At 47.1% G+C, this 21,520-nt stretch overlaps 1 protein-coding gene across 2 annotated transcripts; it reads left to right on the top strand.

Annotated features, from left to right (window-relative positions):
• Positions 1–1,272: 1,272 nt before the first annotated feature.
• LOC143769283 (uncharacterized) lies at positions 1,273–7,319 on the top strand. 2 transcript variants are annotated; one of them, XM_077257794.1, is made up of 3 exons: positions 1,273–1,745; positions 5,767–6,192; positions 6,674–7,319. In XM_077257794.1, the coding sequence occupies exons 2-3, from the start codon at positions 5,767–5,769 to the stop codon at positions 7,190–7,192; spliced, it is 945 nt and encodes a 314-aa protein (XP_077113909.1). In that variant the 5' UTR covers positions 1,273–1,745; the 3' UTR covers positions 7,193–7,319. The 2 variants fall into 2 exon arrangements, with proteins under 2 accessions (XP_077113909.1, XP_077113908.1); XM_077257793.1 differs by lacking the exon at positions 1,273–1,745 and having other exon boundaries at positions 5,602–6,192.
• Positions 7,320–21,520: the final 14,201 nt, after the last annotated feature.

Raw genomic sequence — 21,520 nt, 5'->3', positions numbered from 1 at the left:
GTATTTTTCCATTTCTCTCCCCTCTTTGGCTATAGTGAGAGGTATTAGATGTATTGTTGATATACTCCATAAATACACCTTTTGGGAGTATTACCCCCATTGGTTATCCCTTTCTTGTGGTATATTGCTAATACCAAAATATGATAATTAATGAGATGGGGTACTAGAGTTTTGCATCTTTATTATGAGGTGATAATAAATAGTTTAAGATACGGCACAATTAGTAAGCTTACTGTTACAATATTATTCTATATCTCTGCTCACAGCTGCACCTTAGTTATAAGGTATCAGGACTCATATAAATAGGAATCCTGAATAAAGAAAAAATTGGTATATGAAAATATTGGTATATACCTATGCAGTTGTTATTTAAGCACTTTTAAAGCACATTAGCACTTTAATTATACTGGTGTTGGTGATGGTGTTTCTTTGTTAGTCCCCCTTAGGGTCTTATGGGAGAGCCGTCGTTGAGTGGGGGCGGTCGAACTTAGGGTGCCAACCTCCGCGGTAAGGTAGGGTGAGGAAGGGAGAGAGCACCCCCTCACTTGTTATACCTCTATCCTTTTTTAGTGTTAAGTTTATATTGTTAAGATTAACTATTGTCTCCTGACCCTTCATTAGGTCATTTTTACCTAATACAATAAAAGTTATAGTTTAGGGGCATTTTTGGGTTCTTTATGGTCGATAAAAGTTTTTATGCTCCGTTCCAATTGTTTCTGGTTTATTCCTTTGAATCTCCATCTTAAAGTTTTAAGCAAACCTCATATTTCGGTCTTAGCTGGGCATCCTGGTAATCAAGCCACCACAGATCTCCTTGCGCGGCTTTTTTGGTGGTCTGGTTGACACCAGGATGTTTGGGAGTATGTAGGTGCCTGCAGTGTCTGTGCGCATTTTAAGACCCCTCATACTCATCCATCTGTGGCTGTTAAACCATTGGCAATTCCCAGTAGACTGTGAGGATATGGTCGTTACTAAAGACTATAGGACAAATGGACGTAGAGCGGAGTCCACACCTCTACGTGATAGAGACTTTTTCCAGCACGGAGCACCAGTTTTGTTGTGTTTTATTAGATATTTTCTGGCTGTGTTTTATTAGAGATTTGCTTGCTTGTCAGTTCATCCTCAGGAATCAATGTTTACACTCACTGACAGTAAGCAGAGGAAGAGGAGCAGGCTAGATGTTATGTATAGCTAAGGCTATAGGGACTTACTACTATAGTAAGGCTATAGTGACTTACTACTATAGTAAGGGTACTGTCACACAGTGAAATTTTCATCGCTACGACGGCACGATCTGTGACGTTGCAGCGTCGCACGAGAATCGTTCCATCGTCGTATACGGCGGTCACACTGTGCAATTCACGGCGCTGGATCGATAATTTCGTGACGTATTTGCGATGTAGAAGTCGTATGGGACAGTCGTACTGGTCATGTCACACAAGACGATACAGAGACAATTCAGAGCACTTAATTGAATTATCTGTGCGTGACGTTCACTAGGGGCGTGTTGTGCTGCTACAGAGTGTGCTGATAGGCCATAGGTTATGTGCACACAATTGGTTGGAAAATTTGTCACCTGACCACTATTGTTCCCGACACCACCTCACAGTTTAAAAATTGACTTTCTTCACTTTGTACTTGCACAGTTGGTGGACCTGGACGTCGCTTTTAGTGTTTCCCAGGCCATTCCACACTTGGCACCGCAATTTCGCAGAGCATTCTACACTTGGCACCACAGCTTCGAGGTATGAAATGACCGCTTGGGCGTAGTGGATGGAGCGATGTAAAAGGTCGGCATGAGCGTCTCGTACTCGACGCTGAAGTGATGCGGATAGTACGCTGTTGTGGGTGGTGGGCTAGAGCGTGGCGGATGGAACAATGTATGGCCGGTATGAGCGCCTCGTGCTCGCCGCTGAAGCGATGCGGATTGTACGCTGTTGTGGGTGGTGGGCTAGAGAGTGGTAGATGGAACGCTGTATGGTCGGCATGAGCACTTTGTTCCGCCGCTGAAGCGAAGCGGATGGTACGCTGTTGTGGCTGGTTGTGACTGGTGAACTACAGCGTGGCAGATGGTACTAGGTATGATCGCCATGAGTGCTTTGTGTGGCTGCTGTACTGAAGCAGGTGGTTTTGGGTTATGGTGGCCTAGGGCGTGGTAGATGGAACAATGTATGGTCGGCATGAGTGCTTTGTGCGTCAGCTGTACTGAAGCGGGTGGTTGTTTTGGGTTATGGTGGCCTAGGGCGTGGCAGATGGAACAATGTATGGTCGGCATGAGTGCTTTGTGCGTCAGCTGTACTGAAGCGGGTGGTTGTTTTGGGTTATGGTGGCCTAGGGCGTGGCAGATGGAACAATGTATGGTCGGCATGAGTGCTTTGTGCGTCAGCTGTACTGAAGCGGGTGGTTGTTTTGGGTTATGGTGGCCTAGGGCGTGGCAGATGGAACAATGTATGGTCGGCATGAGTGCTTTGTGCGTCAGCTGTACTGAAGCGGGTGGTTGTTTTGGGTTTTTGTGGCCTAGGGCGTGGCAGATGGAACAATGTATGGTCGGCATGAGTGCTTTGTGCGTCAGCTGTACTGAAGCGGGTGGTTGTTTTGGGTTATGGTGGCCTAGGGCGTGGCAGATGGAACAATGTATGGTCGGCATGAGTGCTTTGTGCGTCAGCTGTACTGAAGCGGGTGGTTGTTTTGGGTTATGGTGGCCTAGGGCGTGGCAGATGGAACAATGTATGGTCGGCATGAGTGCTTTGTGCGTCAGCTGTACTGAAGCGGGTGGTTGTTTTGGGTTATGGTGGCCTAGGGCGTGGCAGGTGGAACAATGTATGGTCGGCATGAGTGCTTTGTGCGTCAGCTGTACTGAAGCGGGTGGTTGTTTTGGGTTATGGTGGCCTAGGGCGTGGCAGATGGAACAATGTATGGTCGGCATGAGTGCTTTGTGCGTCAGCTGTACTGAAGCGGGTGGTTGTTTTGGGTTATGGTGGCCTAGGGCGTGGCAGATGGAACAATGTATGGTCGGCATGAGTGCTTTGTGTGTCAGCTGTACTGAAGCGGGTGGTTGTTTTGGGTTATGGTGGCCTAGGGCGTGGCAGATGGAACAATGTATGGTCGGCATGAGTGCTTTGTGCGTCAGCTGTACTGAAGCGGGTGGTTGTTTTGGGTTATGGTGGCCTAGGGCGTGGCAGATGGAACAATGTATGGTCGGCATGAGTGCTTTGTGCGTCAGCTGTACTGAAGCGGGTGGTTGTTTTGGGTTATGGTGGCCTAGGGCGTGGCAGATGGAACAATGTATGGTCGGCATGAGTGCTTTGTGCGTCAGCTGTACTGAAGCGGGTGGTTGTTTTGGGTTATGGTGGCCTAGGGCGTGGCAGATGGAACAATGTATGGTCGGCATGAGTGCTTTGTGCGTCAGCTGTACTGAAGCGGGTGGTTGTTTTGGGTTATGGTGGCCTAGGGCGTGGCAGATGGAACAATGTATGGTCGGCATGAGTGCTTTGTGCGTCAGCTGTACTGAAGCGGGTGGTTGTTTTGGGTTATGGTGGCCTAGGGTGTGGCAGATGGAACAATGTATGGTCGGCATGAGTGCTTTGTGTGTCAGCTGTACTGAAGCGGGTGGTTGTTTTGGGTTATGGTGGCCTAGGGCGTGGCAGATGGAACAATGTATGGCCGGCATGAGTGCTTTGTGCGTCAGCTGTACTGAAGCGGGTGGTTGTTTTGGGTTATGGTGGCCTAGGGCGTGGCAGATGGAACAATGTATGGTCGGCATGAGTGCTTCGTTCCGCCGCAGAAGCAAGCGGATGGGACGCTGTTGTGACTGGTTGTGACTGGTTGTGACTGGTTGACTACAGCGTGGCAGATGGTACTAGGTATGATCGCCATGAGTGCTTTGTGTGGCTGCTGTACTGAAGCAGGTGGTTTTGGGTTATGGTGGCCTAGGGCGTGGTAGATGGAACAATGTATGGTCGGCATGAGTGCTTTGTGCGTCAGCTGTACTGAAGCGGGTGGTTGTTTTGGGTTATGGTGGCCTAGGGCGTGGCAGATGGAACAATGTATGGTCGGCATGAGTGCTTTGTGCGTCAGCTGTACTGAAGCGGGTGGTTGTTTTGGGTTATGGTGGCCTAGGGCGTGGCAGATGGAACAATGTATGGTCGGCATGAGTGCTTTGTGCGTCAGCTGTACTGAAGCGGGTGGTTGTTTTGGGTTATGGTGGCCTAGGGCGTGGCAGATGGAACAATGTATGGTCGGCATGAGTGCTTTGTGCGTCAGCTGTACTGAAGCGGGTGGTTGTTTTGGGTTTTTGTGGCCTAGGGCGTGGCAGATGGAACAATGTATGGTCGGCATGAGTGCTTTGTGCGTCAGCTGTACTGAAGCGGGTGGTTGTTTTGGGTTATGGTGGCCTAGGGCGTGGCAGATGGAACAATGTATGGTCGGCATGAGTGCTTTGTGCGTCAGCTGTACTGAAGCGGGTGGTTGTTTTGGGTTATGGTGGCCTAGGGCGTGGCAGATGGAACAATGTATGGTCGGCATGAGTGCTTTGTGCGTCAGCTGTACTGAAGCGGGTGGTTGTTTTGGGTTATGGTGGCCTAGGGCGTGGCAGGTGGAACAATGTATGGTCGGCATGAGTGCTTTGTGCGTCAGCTGTACTGAAGCGGGTGGTTGTTTTGGGTTATGGTGGCCTAGGGCGTGGCAGATGGAACAATGTATGGTCGGCATGAGTGCTTTGTGCGTCAGCTGTACTGAAGCGGGTGGTTGTTTTGGGTTATGGTGGCCTAGGGCGTGGCAGATGGAACAATGTATGGTCGGCATGAGTGCTTTGTGTGTCAGCTGTACTGAAGCGGGTGGTTGTTTTGGGTTATGGTGGCCTAGGGCGTGGCAGATGGAACAATGTATGGTCGGCATGAGTGCTTTGTGCGTCAGCTGTACTGAAGCGGGTGGTTGTTTTGGGTTATGGTGGCCTAGGGCGTGGCAGATGGAACAATGTATGGTCGGCATGAGTGCTTTGTGCGTCAGCTGTACTGAAGCGGGTGGTTGTTTTGGGTTATGGTGGCCTAGGGCGTGGCAGATGGAACAATGTATGGTCGGCATGAGTGCTTTGTGCGTCAGCTGTACTGAAGCGGGTGGTTGTTTTGGGTTATGGTGGCCTAGGGCGTGGCAGATGGAACAATGTATGGTCGGCATGAGTGCTTTGTGCGTCAGCTGTACTGAAGCGGGTGGTTGTTTTGGGTTATGGTGGCCTAGGGCGTGGCAGATGGAACAATGTATGGTCGGCATGAGTGCTTTGTGCGTCAGCTGTACTGAAGCGGGTGGTTGTTTTGGGTTATGGTGGCCTAGGGTGTGGCAGATGGAACAATGTATGGTCGGCATGAGTGCTTTGTGTGTCAGCTGTACTGAAGCGGGTGGTTGTTTTGGGTTATGGTGGCCTAGGGCGTGGCAGATGGAACAATGTATGGCCGGCATGAGTGCTTTGTGCGTCAGCTGTACTGAAGCGGGTGGTTGTTTTGGGTTATGGTGGCCTAGGGCGTGGCAGATGGAACAATGTATGGTCGGCATGAGTGCTTCGTTCCGCCGCAGAAGCAAGCGGATGGGACGCTGTTGTGACTGGTTGTGACTGGTTGTGACTGGTTGACTACAGCGTGGCAGATGGTACTAGGTATGATCGCCATGAGTGCTTTGTGCGGCTGCTGTACTGAAGCGGGTGGTACACAGGTAAAAGTAGTGTTTAAAGGACTCTATCAAATGCCTAACTTTTTATTTTTTATTTTTTTCCAGATGTCAAATCGTGTTGAATTCATCCGGGATTTCATTGAAATCTACCACTCTTTTCCCTGCCTCTGGAAAATTAAATCTCCAGAGTACTGCAACAGGGAAAAGAGGAAGGAGGGTTATTCTAAGCTCATTGACTTTTACAAGCTCCATGCTCCGGAAGAGATAGCAAACGAAGCAGTGATAAAGAAGAAAATACAGGCGCTACGCACAGTGTGGAGGAAGGAGCTAGATAAGGTCCTTCACACTACAAGGTCCGGAGCTTCGACCGAAGATGTTTACGTGCCAAAGCTTTGGTACTTTGAACATATGAATTTTCTAAGGGACCAAGAGGTTCCACGGACATCCACGTGTCTAAGCTTGTTGGCACCTGCACCTGCGGAAGAGATTGTATCACCGAACCTCGTTGAGCAGGACTCTCAATGGCAACAAGTAAGTACCTCTTTTCACAACAGGTTCACCAATGTGTCGTATCATTAAATATAATTTATCAGCATTTTCGGTTTTATCCTTCTGATTATCCCATCAATTTTTTAGTTATTACAAAATCATGTACGCATAAGTAACCCTGTCGCATTACAGTATTATATCGCAACCTTCATAAGTATCTAATGGCGACCTTCTTAAAATTCATAAACCATACCATCTAAGCTATATCTACAATTGTATCGCTTCCAGCTGCAGATAAGTATTCTTGGTGAGATTATTCGGCAATTACATATTCATCAGGTTCCCCTTGCAGTCAGAACAGTGTAGTTCAAAGTAATAAATAAATGGGAATGTTAAATAATATTACTAAGCTAAAAATCTATTATAACATTATTGCATGAATACGAATATATAGTTTGGATGCGGTTAGGGTGTTAAGACTTTTGGTTTTCGGGTTACTAACTTTTTTTTGTATTCTCCCCAGGAGGACAGTGCACAGGACAGTACACAGGACTGTGCACAGGACAGCTCAACGACTGAATTTGTGGAGGCTGCACCTGCCAGGACTCAAGGGAGGCTAGGTTCTCGGAAACGTAAGGCCACCGCAGACGTCTCCCATGAACTGGTGAGCCTGGCAAAACAGGCGTTAACAAACAGTGTCAGCCCTGCGTTGCAGGGTTTTGGACACTATATAGTGGACAAACTGGCCAAAATGGATGACAGACAAAGAACACTAACCGAGCGTCTAATTTTGGAAGCGGTTCACAAGGGTTCAGATGGCAATTTGGACGAGCACACTCGTTTGGTGTCTTCATGGCCAATGCAGCGGACAGAGTCCTCATATTTCAATGGTTGGGCACACACACCAAGACGGCAAAATCTCCCCGTTTCCCACTTTGGTCCGCCACCCCCTAACTCCTACACGCCAATGCCTTCTCAGATGGCTTCGCCCATCAGGCACCAAAGTTATGGATCTGAAGATTTGGCATATCACGATTTGTGATTTTATAAATTTCGTTAAATAAATTTTTATGCATTCCATTTTTTTTTATTTTCTTGTTATTTATACTGTGTTTAATAAAACCTTTTCCTTTAAATTCAATCTCGACTGGTTGATTGGTGTGTCTCGATCACTGAGACAAAATGGGTCCACAGCACTGTATGAGGGCATAAATTCACGTAACCAAGAAACGTACATTTCTAAAAATAAAGCATGGAAAATTGATGCAAAGTTTAAAAATATTTGTTTAATTAATTATGGTCACACTGCCGGCTTCTGTTGTTGAGAAAGAATAAAAACCGAACATTAATAACACAATAATAATAATAACACAGTATAGAAGCGGTGAGTGGCAATCTTAAGCGTGTTTTTGAAAACCTTACGTAGCAAGACCTCGTCTGGGGACAAATTCTCGGAAAGGAGAAAAGCCCGGAGGACAATCTGGGGGCCAGTACTGCGCTGACTGGGATGCCTCGTGGTGGCGGCGCTGTGTCTTTGCCTCATAGAATATAATGCAGATAAGCCCAATAGAATATAATGCAGCACAGCCCCATAGAATATTATGCAGCACAGGACCATGGAATGGAATGCAGCACAGCCCTATAGAATATAAGACACCAATGCGACACAATGTTCCCGTTTCCAACTTGTAATGTTGTTAAGAATTGGTTCATAATAAAAACTTGTCATGTAACTTCACTCTCAAAAGCTTGATTGGTGGGATATATATATTTTTAAATTAACAAACTTTTTTTAGCTGTACAACACACAACAAAAAATGTTCAGACACTTGGTTTCTATTTTGGCCCCGCCGGCAACTGTTGGCACATGTCCCGAAGCTTCAGCAGCTCCCCCATTGCCACATTCTGCTGCTCCTGAATCCGCGCCATAGTGTGGATAAGCCTTTCTATACCGGCTTCCAGATCCTCCTTTTCCCCTCTGGAGGAGGCCCGATATAAATAAAGTGTTCCGATTCTTATATGACGCATAACGCCAGATAAAAGCCCCTCTATTTGACCTTTGTCCGCCTGACTAGGTACAATTGTAACTATACCCATTTTTAAAATTGCAATAACTTTTTTCGAAAAGCCGTAGAGGGCTGAAATTTCGTGACATCTCTGCACTTTTGGTCCACAATATATTGGCCAAATCACAGTGGAGGTATATATGAAGGTACAATTGTACCTCTGCAGCCTGTCAACATTGTCAAATTATGCAGCCTGACGAAGGTTAAATAGTCCCGATCTTCTACTTCGCCCCTTCCACTTCCGCCGCATCCCATAGGGTGCCAACCCCTGCATATTAGGTTTGTTTGGGTTTGTTTCCTAACCTATATATTGGTTTTTAAATAATAATAATAATAATTATAATAATAATAATAAAACTTGGTTTTCATAGGGTAGGTTCATGATTAAGATTAGTCAATTTATGCCCTCAAGTTTATAGAATTAGATATAGAGAACCTGAGCAAGGTGAAAAAAAAATTTACAATTAGTACATCCGTTTTGCAAAAGTGACACAACACATCCAATACTGTAATGTAGCATTCACACATCTCTATTTTTCCCGCTTATAAGGTAAAGTTAACATTAGCGTTGCGTATGGTCCTTATGCGGTGATATATGTGTTTCTTGTGCCCCGTATTTTCAAGATGGGGCCCGCATGGACATGTGTTGCCCTAGCGTTTTGGGACGCATGCATCAGGGTGCAGAGGACGACACATGACGCTGTTTTTTGGTGCCCATAAAAACATTTAAAAATTTAATGCATCTGTCTCAAAACGCTGCAGAGGTAAGGCTACATTCACATTTGCGTTGTGCGCCGCAGCGTCGGAGCCGCAGCCAACAACGCAAACAAAAACGCAGCAAAACGCATGCACAACGCAAGTTGCAAGTGCAACGCATGTCCATGCGCCACCATGTGAAATATAGGGGCGCATGACGCATGCGGCGCATGACGCATGCGGCGCCGCTGCGGCGTCCGCTGCTAAGGCGAACGTAGCCTAATACATTTACATTTGCATTCAGCGTTGCGTGTGCAAAGCTGCAACGCTCAACACAAAAGTAAACATTAACATAAGATTCAATACATGTACAGGTCAAATAAAGTGTCGACACAACAGCCGTACCCCATAGATGCCAAAGGCACTGAAACACTGGAACAAGGACGATGAGCGCTGCGGCGTGATAATGAGAACGCAAAAAAGGTATTTCTGGAGTCGGCGTCACAATCGCGACGCTGTGCTGAAACGGAGACGCTATAGCGATGTTGATCGGGCGCCACGAGTCAAGCTCCTCCTCTGGGCGTGGTTAGGTGGTTAAGCGTCTTGGCAGGCAAAATGGCGGCGCGACAGCGCTCAGCTCCTCTGGGGCGGCCAGACATGGCATTTTTTGTCCAGAAGATGTCTGCCCTGGACTATGAGGGCCTGGGGAGTCAACCTCAGCACCCAAACCTCCACAAGCAGGAGGTGCTGCGGCGCATTGGGCGCATGATGGAGAGGAGGTTTGGCGTCCGATGCAGTGCGCAGCAGCTCAGGAAAAAGTGGGCAGACCTCCGCTATAAGACCCCGCAGCTTCTGGCAGAGTTGCGTGCGGAGCCAAGGCGTGGTAAGTACCTGTATGGGGGAATCGGGATACGCACGCTGCCGGGAGGTTTGGAATGTGAAACATGCTCAGGTCAGGGGTTACAAAATCATCGCATGGTGACTGTATAATATCTTTGTACACTTGTAGGCTACAAGAAGTGAGGGGAGTGTAACACGACTATATAACATATAATCACAGCCGTATCCAGCATTACAGCTCAATCCCCATAGAATGTAATACAGCACAGCCCCCATAGAATGCAATGCAGCACAGCCCCCATAGAATGTAATGCAGCCAGCCCCATAGAATATAATGCAGCACAGGCCCATGGAATGGAATGCAGCACAGCCCCCATAGAATGTAATGCAGCCAGCCCCATAGAATGTAATACAGCACAGCCCCATAGAATTAAATGCAGCACAGTCCCCATAGAATGTAATGCAGCCAGCCCCATAGAATATAATGCAGCACAGGCCCATGGAATGGAATGCAGCACAGTCCCCATAGAATATAATGCAGCACAGGCCCATGGAATGGAATGCAGCACAGTCCCCATAGAATGTAATACAGCACAGCCCCCATAGAATGCAATGCAGCACAGGCCCATGGAATGGAATGCAGCACAGTCCCCATAGAATATAATGCAGCACAGGCCCATGGAATGGAATGCAGCACAGTCCCCATAGAATGTAATACAGCACAGCCCCCATAGAATGCAATGCAGCACAGCCCCCATAGAATGTAATGCAGCCAGTCCCATAGAATGTAATGCAGGCAGGCAGCCCCCATAGAATGCAATGCAGGCAGGCAGCCCCCATAGCGACAGCGTGGGGAGTGTGCCAACAGCGGCACACTCGAGCGGCCCACTACTGCCATCGGCCCTTCTGGCATTTGCCGGAACTGCCCGATGGCCAGTCCGGCCCTGGTTTGGCGAGTTGAAATTTCATTAGGCTCCTAACTTTTTCCACCAATGATGCCTAGGTATTTTTTGGGAATTCTGGAGCCCTGTACTTTTGGTGTCTACATATTAAGGTTCTTTAATGTTTGTGTAGGGAGACGGCGCCGGCAACAGCCACCAGCACCTGCATCCTCCCCCAGCGGCAGCCCACAGCCCGGGACATCACGTATGTTTTCCATCATTGTTTGCAATTTGCAACTTTATTACTGCATATGGGACATTACAGGGGGACATTAATTTTGGCTCCTATTTTGTCCAGCCAATGGCGCATAGGTATTTTTTGGTAATTATGGAGCCCTGTACTTTTGGTGTCTACATACTAAGGTTCTTTAATGTTTGTGTAGGAAGACGGCGCGGGCTACAGCCTCCATCAACAGCATCCTCCACCAGCGATAGCCCACAGCCCGGTACATCACGTATGTTTACCATCATTGATTGCAATTTGCTATTTTATTTCTGCATACGGGACATTAGAGAGGAGCTGAAATACTGTATACATTACAGACACAGTAAGGACCAGGCGCGCTAGCACCCCACCGCAGGCCACAACACCACCCTTCCGCCACTCCTCTTCCTCCCCCGGGTCGGCGGCATTCTCACCAGAGGCCACCCTTCGTAAGTGACCAAAACTGTGAGCACTTCTCCATAGCGTGTTCAACTTTTAACCATATATGTATTTGCTGCGTTTTAGCTGCGGCAGCTGGTGCAGAAGCGAGGGGATGGGAGGTGAGCAGCTCTTCCACCTCTTCCGGTGATGACCAACCGGCGTCACTTCTCCGTAAGTATACAGACAGTGGGAGAGGTTATCTTTTGGATGTCACATTTGACAACGACAAGAACACAAAAAAAAAAAAAAAAAGGGCTAGACCTCTGGGACAGGACCAAATTGAGTGTATGGTAAATCTCAGGGTATGTTCACACATGTCGTATTTGAAGAGTAATCACCGTCCGTTCTCGGACCTCTTCTATCCACAGAATCGACCACCGTGAGAGAGCTGCTGGCCAAGCAGAGGCGGCTGGAGGGGACAGCAGCGCACCTGCAGGTGACAGCTGCACGCCTGCAGGAGACAGCAGCGCGCCTGCAGGAGCAGGTTAAAGATCATGGACGCATGCTGCGCCAACTGCTAGCCCACCACCGTGGGACAATGTAATTTTTTTTGTTGTATAAAAAAAAAAAAAAAAAGTTTTCAGTAAAAAACAAAGTTATTTAGCCGTTAATTTTGTGTTCTGTTTTTAAGTACTTGCGGAGCAGGCCTGGGCCAGCAGAGCCAAGGCACACACAAAAGAGGAAAAAATGGAGGAAGCACAAAAGAGTTTGCAAAACGCATCCTAAAGTGCCTCCATCTTGTACGTCCGCTTGCCAGATGCACAACATGGCTGCCAGAGATGTTTTTTATACATGGGGGGGGGGGGGACTTGCAACCAAATCCAAATCACAACATGGTCAATGCACGTATCATAGAAATGAGTGAGATATATTGGCGGTCAGGCCTGTGTTCTTTTGTGTGTTGTCCTTTGTTTATGTGATAAGGCAGAGGTGCATCTACATACTAAATGAATATTGGCCATAGAGATAATGGAGGATCTAGGTGTACACTGTCAAAATCTTGAATGAATAGCCTCTGTCCTGTTTGTGACCCATCATTATCTACATATGTACACAACTCCTGTGGGGTTCCATTGTAGGCCAGTGGTCCTGAGATAGACATCATGTCTCCGACCTATGCATATGTATATTGATAAACAATGCCTTGTGTAGGACAGGTTTAACTCAATTAGGGCAGGCTCCAACATGTCCATTCAAACAACAATGGTTTATTACCCAAACACCACAGGACACCACCACCACCACCTTATCATTATACTTTTAAATGCAAAAATGATTGTCTGCCACGAAGTACTATCCCGTTAAAAGTCCCAGGTCACTTTGACCTGATAGTAGGTCATATGGGATTAAGGAGTTAACCACTTTATATAAAAAAAACAGCCGTGAATAAACGGGAGTAATGCAAAACTATTTTATTAAACAAAAGAGAGTTGCCTATTAAAACAATGTCATTGTGGAAAGCAAAAGCATAAAATATCGATGGTTCAGTTTACGCTAAACATACAAATTTTTTTTTTATACGGCGTGATCCTGCCAAGGCACAGCTCCAGAACCATTAAAGTACAGGCAATATTTATGTCTACAGTCCCTTGCATCGTCTGCCTGTCTGCCAGATCCCAGCGCTTGAAGACCTGCTAAATTTTCTTCTTGTGCCCGCCATTCCCCGGGCACAATATCTCCGGTTATTGTGTCCACAGAATCAATAAATGAAGGAGGAGAGTAGGAGCTGGTGTCATGGCGTCTCAGGAAGTTATGCAGCACACAGCATGCCAAAACCACAAAGTCTATAGACGGCAGCTTCAAGTTGATAGCTGTGTGGAAAACTCTAAACCGATTCGCCATAATCCCAAAGGCATTTTCGACCACACGACGGGCCCTAGACAACCGGTAGTTAAAGATTCTCCGCTCCGCTGTGAGTGTTCTCTGCGCAAATGGCTTCAGCAGATGTGGATGAAGAGGGAAAGCTTCATCAGCGATGAAAACAAAATTGAGGTTTCCCTTTGTGTCTTCATTTCGTGGCAACTGCAGTTGATTGTTCCTCAGGGCTTCCCCAAATGAAGTGTGGTCAAAAACACCACCATCGGAGACTCGACCATTCATGCCAACATCCACATCCACGAACTCATAGTTCGCATTCACAAGGGCCATGAGGATCACACTAAAATATCCTTTGTAGTTATAGAAGAAGGATCCTGAGTTGGCTGGTTGCGTGATGCGCACATGCTTGCCATCCAAGGCGCCACCGCAGTTTGGAAACTGCCACAGCTGTTCAAAATCGCAAGAAATCTTCTTCCAGTCATCCGCCGTCTTGGGAAACTGCAAGATGAAAAGGAAACATGTAAAAATTAGGAAAAATACATTAATACATAGACAGAGTTGACGCGCAGTATGGAGTAGTCAAACAAAGTGAACAATCCAGAGTATGCAGGCAGCCATTGTATCAGACTGCTTCACTGACTGAAAGGGTTGATGAACACTATATGGACATAACATAACACAGCATTCAAAACCAATAGGAGTAAAAAATAGTCACCTCCATATAATGCCTTAAGCTCTGCACAATAGCCTCGCAGGTCTCCGGAATCAGGACACTCAGTAAAGGCCTGGAAACAGCAGCGGAAAATCGCAAATCCTGAAGAGACCTTCCTGTGGCCAGGAACCGCAGTGTCACCGCCAACCTTTCATCCACGGGCACGGCTGCACGCATCGGCGTATCCCGCCTTTGTATGAGTGGCGTAACAGCAGCAAGTATTAACTTGAAGGATTCCTCTGACATCCGAAGGTAGTTTCGGAAATCCTGAGGGTTGTTATCACGTAACTCTCTTATCAGACCCATGTGTGACAATGTAGACCTTTTCAGCAGCCAGCTCCTGGTCCACATGCGGCGTTTTCGTTTTGGACGTCGCTCCTCGAGCCGTGCTGCCTCAAACAACAGGGCAGCAGCAACGACAGACCTCTCACCGGAAGTCAGCATACTTGCTAAAAAGAATACAAAAGTACAATTAATACACATGCTAACAAACCAAATGTTTTAACCATTTATCTAAATCTTTATGGTGCTACCAACATAAACTGGGCAGTCCACCACGCAACAGCTAGATCTGTAAGGATAAAATAGGCCACGCTACAACTCACTACTTGAGACGCTCTGGCCTACGGAACAATCGTCAACGCTCCAGCGCTAAACATGAGGTAAAATCCACGTTGAAGGGTTCTATCTGCTACGCTGAAGCGTTGTACATACCTCTTGCGGTAAAATTATGTAGTTTAAAGTCCAGGGAATCCAGGTGAATTTTGGAACAAAAAACGTGCTACAGAGAGAAAATAATACAGCGCTCGACAGTTCCGGTTGTTATATCGGCAGGGAACAATGGTAGTACGTCTGGCGAATGAGCGCACAGTATTGTACCCCCCAATCAGCACACAGGAGGTGGAGAATTTGATGCTCCTACGTATCACTCCTCTCCACCCATTACATCGTATATAATATCGTGCACACCTATGTCACACGATGCAATCATGCCGCCACAGCGGGACACTAGACGACGAAAGAAAGTTCCAAACGATCTGCTACGACGTACGATTCTCAGCGGGGATCCGGATCGCAGTAGCGTGTCAGACACAACGATATCGTTACGATATCGCTAGAACGTCACGGATCGTGCCGTCGTAGCGATGAAAATTTCACTGTGTGACAGTACCCTAAAGGCCCCGTCTCACATAGCGATATCGCTAGCGATATCGCTGCTGAGTCACAAGTTTTGTGACGCAACAGCGACCTCCATAGCGATCTCGCTATGTGTGACACGTACCAGCGATCAGGCCCCTGCTGCGAGATCGCTGGTCGTGTCGGAATGGCCTGGACCTTTTTTTGGTCGTTGAGGCCCCGCTGACATCGCTGAATCGGTGTGTGTGACACCGATCCAGCGATGTCTTCACTGGTAACCAGGGTAAACATCGGCTTACTAAGCGCAGGGCCGCGCTTAGTAACCCGATGTTTACCCTGGTTACCAAAAAAACCAAACAGTACATACTCGCCTTTCGGTGTCCAGGTCCCTTGCCGTCTGCTTCCTGCTCTCACTGACTCCCGGCCGTACAGTGAGAAGTGAGAGCACAGCAGTGACGTCACCGCTGCGCTCTGCTCTCGCTGTACGGCCGCACTCAGTCAGAGCGGGAAGCGGACGGCAAGGGACCTGGACACCGAAAGGCGAGTATGTAGTGTTTGTTTTTTTTGGTAACCAGGGTAAACATCGGGTTACTAAGCGCGGCCCTGCGCTTAGTAACCCGATGTTTACCCTGGTTACCCGGGTGCTGCAGGGGGACTTCGGCATCGTTGAAGACAGTTTCAACGATGCCGAAGTCGTTCCCCTGATCGTTGGTCGCTGGGGAGAGCGGTCTGTGTGACAGCTCCCCAGCGACCACACAGCGACTTACCAACGATCACGGTCAGGTCATATCGCTGGTCGTGATCGTTGGTAAATCGCTAAGTGAGACGGGGCCTTAAGGCCATAGCAGACTGCTAAGGGTAAATGTAAAGCATTCATCCTATCAATCCATTGTTCTACCAGCCAAGACCTATTGTGTGGATGGATATAGTAGACCCAAGGGAGCCGTCACCACAGGGGGTCTCACATGCAGGTGGTGGGATATGCTTTGTTCTGTGAACTAAAGAATAATGTTTAAAGAAGAGAGAGAAAGAGACACATGGGGTTGAATCAGGCAGCTTTTTGAGGAACTTCGATGGAAGAGGTTTCAAGCTGGGAAGGATGGATGAACTATGGAGTTTTGGAGATCTCAGATTGGGAACTTGCGGAATGAGGACATTGTATGTTGGCCATCTACATGGATTTGTTGTACAACCATGGATTTATGGAATAAAAATAGTTGCATCATTAACCTGCCTAGGTGATTATTACAACCCACAACCTCACAGCTTCACAAGTGGTGGCAGCTGGTGGGCACCTATCTCTGGACAGCATACTAGGGAAAGTTACTGAGTTGTGACTTGGCAGAAGAGATGGCAAACGCCATCTACAAGAGGCTCAAGAAGGAGGAGCGGAGAGCGCTTTGCTCAGAGAGAGCTAGAGTGGTTGCTGGAGGACAACCAGGCAACCCTAATACAATGCATGGATGACTGGGACTGTGAACAACAACATGAGGAGGGACCACAGCTTAGGGCCGACATCCAGATCGACCGACTGAGCTGAGGCAGATGCAGGATGCTCTAGGAGAGTGGGCCATGGAGATAGAGCGGGCGGCAGTGTTAAGCAAATATCTGGGTGTGCATGTAACAGTACCGCCACCCGCCCCAGCACAGAGGACAGTGGATTATAGGAGAGATGGGCCCCCATCTTTTAGGTACTGGGATATACCACCATTCAATGAGGACACCTTGGATATTGATGAACATCTCCGGGTTATTTGAGAACCTCTGCCTACTACATGAGGTGTCAGTCAGTGAATGGCCTAGATTTTTGAGCATTTGCCTGACTGGAAAAGCAAGACAAGCTTTTAATAACATGTCTTCTGGGGACCAGAGATGTTACTCTACCATTCACAGCACATTACTAGAGAGGCATGCCATCACGCCAGAAATCTACCGGAGGAAGTTTCGGGAGACTGACAAGCCCGGTGCACACAAACATCGGAAGTTTGCTAACACTCTATATAAGGCATGCACCCGGGGATAGAAGGACTGGGGGCTGAAGAAAAACATGTCTTGGATATATTCATGCTAGAAAAATTTATGTCCAGGCTCCCAGGTGATTTAAAAGATCGGGTGGTGGATAGAAAACCACTCAGCCTGGATGAGGCTGCAAGATTGGCTGATGATTGGTCTGCTAATCGACCTGGGCTACATGAAAGTATAGCCCTAGCAAGTCGCAAACTGGAGCTTACATGGAGGCCAGCGAGACCCATGGATTGGCAAGAGGAGGAACAGAGGGGATTTTGGACTGCACAAAGAGGGGGAGGTTTCCCAAGCCCCCCAGTGCAGCCCACATCGGGGCAAGGAGGGTTAATCTGTCATAACTGTGGACGTATGGGATACTTTGCCAGGGAATGCCAGGAACTTTCTATCCCACATCATCCACGACCCCAACCAGTGAACACTGTGCTACAATGGGGTTGGAATGCTGAAGGAGAGAGGATCTCACTACCCCCACCAGAAGAGGAAGAGGCGTATGTGGTACAAGGACAAGTGTCCCAGACTAGACTGGACACCTCAGTGACCATGAACCAGCATCTGCAGCCTGTCTGGGTAGAGGGCGTGAAGGCTGCAGGGCTCCATGACTCCGGAGCCTCTGTTACATTGATCAAAGAACATCTAGTACCAGACCAATGTATTGTTCCCAGCAGCCAGATGTTAGTCAAAGAAGCCAGAGGAGAATCTCTGAACAATCGGAGGGCCCTACTACATTTAGACTGGGGTCACAGTCACGGAATGGTGGATGTAGGAGTAGTGTGGCACTTACCAGCAGATGTGTTGCTGGGAAACAACCTAGGAGCAGAGTTGGTGTGCCACTGGGCCAATGTCGTAACCTAAAGCCAAGAATTGGTTCACACTGCATCAGCCGAGAGGGAACAGAGCAATCTCAACATGCTGACTACTCCCCTGCCAGTGGTGAGTAATGCACCGACTGTTACATTGAAGGAATGTGACCTGGGGGGATGTAAATGACATCAGGGAGGGGGTCCAGGGACTTCGGGACACTGGATCTACCAGTATTCCCCTGGACAAATCTTTATAACCTATAGAGCTGATATCCAGAGCACTATTTTTAATCATGACAATATCTGCTATTCACAGTGATGGTGAAGCTGCTCTTTTGTGTTCTCCCCTCCCTTCTGGGACGTTACATCACATATTAAGGGCATGGCATGCGCCTGGCTTCTAGTATCTGCCAGGCCCTTGATAACATCTCCTTCCATTTAAGGTACCTTCACACTGAACAACTTAACAACGATAACGACAGCGATCCGTGACGTTGCAGCGTCCTGGATAGCAATATCGTTGTGTTTGACACGCAGCAGCGATCAGGATCCTGCTGTGACATCGTTGGTCGGAGCTAGAAGGCCAGCACCTTATTTCGTCGCTTGATCACCCGCTGACATCGTTGAATCGGCGTGTGTGACACCGATCCAGCGATGTGTTCACTGGTAACCAGGGTAAACATCGGGTTACTAAGCGCAGGGCCGCCCGATATTTACCCTGGTTACCATTGTAAATGTAAAAAAAACAAACACTACATACTTACATTCCGGTGTCTGTCGCGTCCCCTTCCCTGCACTGTGTCAGCGCCGGCCGGCCGTAAAGCAGAGCACAGCGGTGACGTCACCGCTCTGCTTTGCGGCCAGCGCTTACACAGGATGCAGGAGGAGTGCAGGGAAGCGGATGCCGGGGGACGTGACAGGCACCGGAATGTGAGTATGTGTTTTTTTTTTTTTACATTTACACTGGTAACCAGGGTAAACATCGGGTTACTAAGCGCGGCCCTGCGCTTAGTAACCCGATGTTTACCCTGGTTACCCGGGGACTTCGGCATCGTTGGTCGCTGGAGAGCTGTCTGTGTGACAGCTCTCCAGCGACCACACAACGATGAAACAGCGACGCTGCAGCGATCGGCATCGTTGTGTTTATCGCTGCAGCGTCGCTTAATGTGACGGTACCTTTAGTCCAAGATCAGGAGGTGTTGGCAGTCTCTGAGCAACTACACGTATTCATCTGTGCTCTGCCCTCTCTCCTTCCTCTTTGGGAGGAATTAAACCTCCCTCACAGATGTTTTATCAATATATTCAGGTCTGACACACCTTTGGTGCACAAAACAGGGATCTTATGGAGTAAAGTTAACTGTATAATCATACTAGGCAGGTTTGGTTGGAGACAAGGTTTTTTTTATTAGGGAATATAAAAGAACAGACACCGGACACACATGGTAGAACTGTAGTAGGACGTTTATTATGTCTTGCACATAAATTGATAACATTTAGATGGATGAACTCTCCTACAAAATGTCATTAACAAAATCATTATTACAGGACTGTATGAGAAAGGGATTTATTCTAAAAGAAACGCCAAAGCCAAAAATCCAGGAACCATGGCTGTATACTCAGGGCCTGGTCTACAGTGTGTTAGAACCAGATGGGGTCTTTGTCCTTGGAGCTTCTATATTTGGTATAATGAGACTCTAATCTTGTTCAACAGCGTTTGAGATTAGAAACTGCCTAAATATGAGGACTTTGTCTGAGCTCTATGTCCTTGTACGGAGAACTATGGTGATAGATTTATTCTTCTGTATAAAATATGTGATGTTGCAGTAGACCTGATATTTTACAGATCTTACCCAACGTTTCTTCCAATCTCAATTTGGAATGCTGGGGTATTTTTCGCTCGCTGTCCAACGCTGGGGTATTTTTTGGGAAGTTTAAGGGGAGGTGCAGCAATGATCTTGTCCAAGCAGTGGATGTATAAATATGTAACTGATAAATATTCAATGCAGATGGAATATTGCATTTAATTTGCTATTTAGATAACAGATGTGTATTAATAATTGCAGATGCTTTAATTCAAATGTAAGTTCTAACTTGTTTTCTCATTTACAGTTAGGTCCATATATATTTGGACAGAGACAACATTTTTCTAATTTTGGTTATAGACTTTACCACAATGAATTTTAAACAAAACAATTCAGATGCAGTTGAAGTTCAGACTTTCAGCTTTCATTTGAGGGTATCCACATTAAAATTGGATGAAGGGTTTAGGAGTTTCAGCTCCTTAACATGTGCCACCCTCTTTTTAAAGGGACCAAAAGTAATTGGACAGATTCAATAACTTTAAATAAAATGTTCATTTTTAGTACTTGGTTGAAAACCCTTTGTTGGCAATGACTGCCTGAAGTCTTGAACTCATGGACATCACCAGACGCTGTGTTCCTCCTTTTTGTTGCTCTGCCAGGCCTTCACTGCAGTGGTTTTCAGTTGCTGTTTGTTTGTGGGCCTTTCTGTCTGAAGTTTAGTCTTTAACAAGTGAAATCCATGCTCAATTGGGTTGAGATCAGGTGACTGACTTGGCCATTCAAGAATATTCCACTTCTTTGCTTTAATAAACTCCTGGGTTGCTTTGGCTTCATGTTTTGGGTCATTGTCCATCTGTAGTATGAAACGACGACCAATCAGTTTGGCTGCATTTGGCTGGATCTGAGCACACAGTGTGGCTCTGAATACCTCAGAATTCATTCGGCTGCTTCTGGTCTGTGTCACATCATCAATAAACACTAGTGACCCAGTGCCACTGGCAGCCATGCATGCCCAAGCCATCACACTGCCTCCGCCGTGTTTTACAGGTGATGTGGTATGCTTTGGTTGATGAGCTGTACCACACCTTCGCCATACTTTTCTCTTTCCATCATTCTGGTAGAGGTTGATCTTGGTTTCATCTGTCCAAAGAATGTTCTTCCAGAACTGTGCTGGCTTTTTTAGCTGTTTTTTAGCAAAGTCCAGTCTAGCCTTTTTATTCTTGATGCTTATGAGTGGCTTGCACCGTGCAGTTAACCCTCTTTATTTTCATGCAGTCTTCTCTTTATGGCAGGCTTGGATATTGATACGCCTACCTCCTGGAGAGTGTTGTTCACTTGGTTGGCTGTTGTGAAGGGGTTTCTCTTCACCATGGAGATTATTCTGCAATCATCCACCACTGTTGTCTTCCGTGGGCGCCCAGGTCTTTTTGCATTGATGAGTTAACCAGTGCTTTCTTTCTTTGTCAGGATATACCAAACTGTAGATTATGCCACTTCTAATATTGTAGCAATTTCTTGGATGGGTTTTTTCTGTTTTCGCAGCTTAAGGATGGCTTGTTTCACCTGCATGGAGAGCTCCTTTGACCGCATGTTTACTTCACAACAAAAGCTTCCAAATGCAAGCACCACACCTCAAATCAACTCCAGGCCTTTTATCTGCTTAATTAAGAATGACATAACGAAGGGATTGCCCACATCTGTCCATGAAATAGCCTTGGAGTCAATTGTCCAATTACTTTTGGTCCCTTTAAAAACAGGGTGGCACATGTTAAGGAGCTGAAACTCCTAAACCCTTCATCCAATTTTAATGTGGATACCCTCAAATGAAAGCTGAAAGTCTGAACTTCAACTGCATCTGAATTGTTTTGTTTAAAATTCATTGTGGTA

The sequence above is a fragment of the Ranitomeya variabilis genome, chromosome 4, assembly GCF_051348905.1.
Source record: "Ranitomeya variabilis isolate aRanVar5 chromosome 4, aRanVar5.hap1, whole genome shotgun sequence".
NCBI classification, from domain to species: Eukaryota; Metazoa; Chordata; class Amphibia; order Anura; family Dendrobatidae; genus Ranitomeya; species Ranitomeya variabilis.
Note: the sequence above shows the minus strand (reverse complement) of the source record. Positions and strands in the feature narration are given on the sequence as shown.

What these genes read in the sequence shown, in the direction of transcription:
- LOC143769283 (XM_077257793.1), top strand. Translation starts at nt 5,638, where the DNA reads ATGGTACTAGGTATGATCGCCATGAGTGCTTTGTGCGGCTGCTGTACT. An exon ending in AGGACTCTCAATGGCAACAA is followed by an intron (nt 6,193 to 6,673) that starts GTAAGTACCTCT and finishes TATTCTCCCCAG; the next exon opens with GAGGACAGTGCACAGGACAG.